At 75.0% G+C, this 5,000-nt stretch overlaps 2 protein-coding genes across 2 annotated transcripts in view; one reads left to right on the top strand and one right to left on the bottom strand.

Moving 5' to 3' along the window:
- The window catches only part of LOC121483888 (collagen alpha-1(I) chain-like), a 2,229-nt gene extending 193 nt beyond the window's left edge, over window positions 1–2,036 (top strand). The window contains exons 1-2 of the mRNA XM_041742386.1: window positions 1–1,211; window positions 1,497–2,036. The exon at window positions 1–1,211 is cut by the window's left edge and continues 193 nt beyond it. Coding sequence (XP_041598320.1) covers window positions 1–1,211; window positions 1,497–2,036 — 1,751 coding nt within the window. The remainder of the gene's footprint in view (window positions 1,212–1,496) is intronic.
- A 2,372-nt stretch (window positions 2,037–4,408) lies between these two features.
- The window catches only part of LOC121483887 (collagen alpha-1(I) chain-like), a 3,127-nt gene continuing 2,535 nt past the window's right edge, over window positions 4,409–5,000 (bottom strand). Inside the window, exon 3 of the mRNA XM_041742385.1 lies at window positions 4,409–5,000. This exon is cut by the window's right edge and continues 728 nt beyond it. Within this exon, the coding sequence (XP_041598319.1) occupies window positions 4,409–5,000 (592 nt within the window).

The following is a 5,000-nucleotide window of genomic DNA, read 5'->3' as shown; positions in this document are numbered from 1 at the left end:
ACCCACGCCCGGGGCACGCGCGCGCCAGGGCGGGGACCGCGGCCGGCGGGGATGGGGGGCGGCGGGAGACGAAGGCGGCCCCTCGTCACCACACAACGCCACCGCCGGGGGGGGGCGGGGGCAAGCGGCGGACGCGGGCGGGAAGGCCGCAGCGGGCCCGGGAAGCGCCGGCACCCCGGGGAGCGCGGCACCGGGTCGGCAAGACGGGCGACGGACGAGGACGAGGGCGGGGGCGGACGGGAAAGGCCGCGGACGGGAGACGCCCCGGCGGCCAGGGGGCCAAGGCGCCGGAGAACGGCAAGCGGGAGCGGTGGAGGAGAGGACCGCGGGCCACCGCGAGGGGGCTTCGGGAAGCCTCAGAAGATGCCTGGGAGCCCAAGGTCGGGCGCCCTGGGGCGCACGCGGGGTCCCACCGCCCGAGGCCTCCAGCGCAAGGGCGGTCCCGCGGCACCCGAGGACGCCGGCCCGGCCCCCACGGCGGGCCCCAAGCAACCTCGCGGGGCTCGGGGGCCCCAACCGCCACCGTTCACGCGACCGGTTCTCCCGAGAACGCTCTCCCGCACACACACGCGCAACGACGCCCCGCCCCAACACCCCCGCGCGCTTCCTTCCTCCCCTTCCTCGGAGGACCGAGAGCACTTCGCCCGGGGACGCCCCCCCAGCCATGGCGGGTGGGGGGGAGCAAGACACCCAACAGCGGCGAGGCCGGTTTCGGTCCCCAGAGGGCGGAGTTAGGGGCGGCACACGCGGCGCGCCCGCGACCCTGCGGTCGGGGGACGCGGGCAGGCGGGGGGCGGGGGGGGGGGCGGGTCGGCGGCGACGGGGAGGAAGCGCACAGCGTGCCAGGGCCGGGAGCGCGTGGGGAAGGGCCGGTCCCGGAAAGGGCGCGCCAACGAAGGCGCGAGCCGGGCCACCGGGTAAACGCGCACGGGATCCCACCGCCACCAGCACGAGGGCGGTCCCGCGACGCCCGGGACGCCGGCCGGCCTCAGCACCCTTGGCAGACCTCCCCGCAAACCGGGCCCCACACCGCCGGGGCCCAAGGCACGCGCGACCCCCGCCGCGGGGGACCCGTCCGAACCTCCGTCCGTCCATCCGCCGGTCCGTCCGTCCGTTCATCCGTCCGGTCCAACCCGGAGTCACGACCCGGGGAGGCGCCCCCAGGCGGGAGCTGGCCCGACCCGTGCGCGCCCGCCGCGCCACCGCCGGCGGTGACTCCGCCCGGGAGCGGGCAGGGGCCCGGACAGACAGCCAGCCAGCCAGCCAAGCCAGCCGCTCGCGCGGCGCACACGCAAACCACACGGGGTGGCTGGCGTGGGGGGGGGGCGGGCCGCCCCACCCCACCCCCGGCCGCGCGCACACTCGCACACGCACGCGGGCAACACACCCCGCACCGGACGCCGGCCCGGCCCGACGGTATCCTCCCCCATCTCGGAGGGGGGAGGCGCAGGCCGCGGTAGGCGAAGAGCGGCGCTCTGCCCAAACACGTCGCGAAGGTAGTCAACCCCGCGTCGGTGGCCACACTACACGCGCAGAGGAGGGGCAGCGGCTGGGGGCTCCGGTACCCCAAGGCACCCTCTCGGATCGCTAGAGAAGGCTTTCTCACCGAGGGCGCATCGCCCCCCCCCTTCGTCCCCCCAAACGGGCCCCACCAAACGGCGCTCCGGGGCCGACAGGGCTCGCGGGGCGGGCGCAGGTCTCCGGCAAGGGACAGGCACAGGGCAACCCCGAGCGCTCGCGGCCGGTGCCCCCTCGAGGACACCACCCTCCACCTCGCCCGAGCACGGCGCGGCCACGTCACCGCCCAGAGGGGAGAGCTCCCCGCCTCCCGCGAGGCGGGCGAGACAGAGGAACGGAGACGGGGGCACGACCCGTGCCGGGAGAGAGGGGCAGCCCCTCGGGCTGGCCAAGCGCCCGGGGCGCTGGCTCGGCCCGCCGCGGGCGCTCACGCGTCCCCACCAAGTCCTCCGAGTCACACCGCCCCCACACCACCCCCGCCGGCGCGGCGAGGGGGAGGGGAGGGGGAAGGAAGATGAGGCGCCCGGGCCCCCGCCAGGGGCACGGGTGCGCCTCCCTTGCCGACTTCCACCACCCGCTCCTCGGACGCGCCACCGACGGCGGCGGCGGCCCGAGGGGAGTCGACGGGGAAGGAAACGACGCCACCGCTCGGCCTCAGGCACCTGAGGCGACCTGGAGCGCTCCAGGGGCACCACGGAGGGCCGGGCGCAACGCGCTCAAGCGCGCCCAGGCCGGGCGGTGAGCAGCGCGGCGTCGGGCAGGCCCTCCCCGCGGAGGCGAGGGCCGCTCGCCACGGACCCAGGCCTTCAGGAAAGGCCGGCGAGAGTGTCCGCCGCGTCGGAGGACCCCGGTCCCGCCAGCGCCCCGAGGCAAGAAGGCGGGAGGGCGGGGTCGGGCCGGAGTCCGCACCACCCCCAACCCCGGCGCGCGCCCCCCCCCCCCCCCGCGCACCCGCCGTCACGACGGCCGGGCGTGGAGGAGCCGGGGAGGGAGGGGCCCGCGGGCAGAACGAGAAGAGCGGTCGCATCCGCCATGGATGCCCGTCCCTCGTCTGACACGGCTTAGGCCCGGCCCAGGAGAGCACGAGATCACCACATCGATCGGCAGCAAGCTGCGGCCCCGAGGGGGCTTCCCGAGGAGCAAAAGCCCAGCGAGGACGGCGACCGGGGGGACCTGCTTCCGCCTCACCGGCAGCCCCTCGACCCCCAGGGGGCAGGAGCCACCGGACAACCCCAGAGACAGCGGGGGACGCCTGACACGCGGCACGGAGCCTTGCGGGACAGGGGTTGTCACAGCCAACAGCCGGGTGCCCACGGCATGGAGCGCACGGGGGTAAAAGACCCACCGCCACCTGCCCACACCGCCCTCCCTCGGGTGCCAGAGACCGGAGGGTGACACCACGACCCGGGCCACCTGGAGTCCAGCGCGAGTGCCGGCGCGCAGGCCCAGGCGGACGGCTCAGGCCCCAGTGAGCGAGGACAGGGACCGGCTCGGCCGCGCGGTCAAGCCCAGAACCCCACACGCGCCCAGAGGCCCACATCTCCAAGGCGAGCGACGGACCGACTGTCTTTTACGTCTGCCTGTCTGTCGCCGAAACACAACGTGTCAGCACCTACCTGGCAACAAAAAATGTTCATTTCGGGCGAGAAAATAGCCGCGCCTGCTGGCGGGGACCAGCCACAGGTCACCGCGACCTCCCGGGACCGTGGCACGGCCACTGTCCCCAAAACCTGCCCCACGGCGCCCCCCCACCCCCACCCCACGGAGCCCCCCGGGCTATCTGGTCGACCCAGGGTGGGGAGGGGGGAGGGGCGATACGCGGGAGGTGGAGACGGCCACGCCGCCACGCCGCCACGCCGCCACGCCGCCACGCCGCCACGCCGCCACGCCGCCACGCCAGTGATCTCCAAGAGGAGACTTTGAAAAATCATCAAAGTTCTCCGGAGGCACCGTGCGGAGGCCGTCCCCCGCGGCCCTCAGGACCGCCCCGTGCCTACCGCCGTCCCCAACCCCGGCTCGGGCCAGGGGAGGTGGAGGGCCACGCGGGCAGAGGCAGCCTCTGCCACCGGGAATCGCCACCGGGGCCGGCGGCCCACCCCCCGCGTGGCACCCGGTCCGACCGGGACCCACCTCCGCAGCGGACCTCGGAAAACGGGGAGAAAATCGCGTCCGACGCCCGGGACCCCCCACACGTGCCCGCAGCCGGGTCTGTCGCGCCACCCACGGGCTTCCCCTCCAGGCTCGGACCGGTCCCCGTCGCCAGGGCGTGACAACGGGAGACAACCGCGTGACACGGAAGGCCCGAACACCCCTGGCCAAGGGGGTTGGGGACGGCGAGGCCGGGGCGGTCCGGAGGCGCGGGGACGGCCTCCGCACTGTGCCTCGAGAACTTTGATGTTTTTCAAAGTCTCCTCGGGATCACTGGCGCGGCGGCGTGCGCGTGGCGGCGTGGCGGCGTGGCGGCGGCACGCCCTCCTCCGGGTACGGGGCCCCTCCCCCCACCGACCCTGGGTCGACCAGATAGCCCGGGGGGCATCCGGTGGGGGGGGGGGGGGGCGCCGTGGCAGGTTTTGGGACAGGCCGTGCACGGTCCCCGGGGGTCGCGGTCCTGCTGGTCCACGCCAGCAGGCGCGCTAACTCGCCCGAAATGCCATTTTTTATGTTGCCAGTAGGTGCATGACACTTTGTGTTTCGGCGACAGACAGGCAGACGTAAAAGACAGTCGGTCCGTCGCTCGCCTTGGAGATGTGGGCCTCTGGCGCGTGTGGGGGTTCTGGGCTTGACCGCGCGGCCGAGCCGGTCCCTGTCCTCGCTCACTGGAGCCTGAGCCGTCCGCCTGGGCCTGCGCGCCGGCTCTCGCGCTGGACTCCAGGTGGCCCGGGTCGTGGTGTCACCCTCCGGTCTCTGGCACCCGAGGGAGGGCGGTGTGGGCAGGTGGCGGTGGGTCTTTTACCCCCGTGCGCTCCATGCCGTGGGCACCCGGCTGTTGGCTGTGACAACCCCTGTCCCGCAAGGCTCCGTGCCGCGTGTCAGGCGTCCCCCGCTGTCTCTGGGGTTGTCCGGTCGCTCCTGCCCCCTGGGGGTCGAGGGGCTGCCGGTGAGGCGGAAGCAGGTCCCCCCGGTCGCCGTCCTCGCTGGGCTTTTGCTCCTCGGGAAGCCCCCTCGGGGCCGCAGCTCGCTGCCGATCGATCGATGTGGTGATCTCGTGCTCTCCTGGGCCGGGCCTAAGCCGCGTCAGACGAGGGACGGGCATCCATGGCGGATGCGACCGCTCTTCTCGTTCTGCCCGCGGGCCTCTCCCTCCCCGGCTCCTCCACGCCCGGCCGTCGTGACGGCGGGTGCGCGGGGGGGCGCGCTCCGGGGTTGGGGGTGGTGCGGACTCCGGCCCGACCCCGCCCTCCCGCCTTCTTGCCTCGCGGCGCTGGCGGGACCGGGGTCCTCCGACGCGGCGGACACTCTCGCCGGCCTTTCCTGAAGGCCTG

This window comes from Vulpes lagopus, unplaced genomic scaffold (assembly GCF_018345385.1).
Source record: "Vulpes lagopus strain Blue_001 unplaced genomic scaffold, ASM1834538v1 ctg464, whole genome shotgun sequence".
In the NCBI taxonomy this organism is placed as follows: Eukaryota; Metazoa; Chordata; class Mammalia; order Carnivora; family Canidae; genus Vulpes; species Vulpes lagopus.
This window is presented reverse-complemented; position numbering and strand designations above follow the sequence as displayed.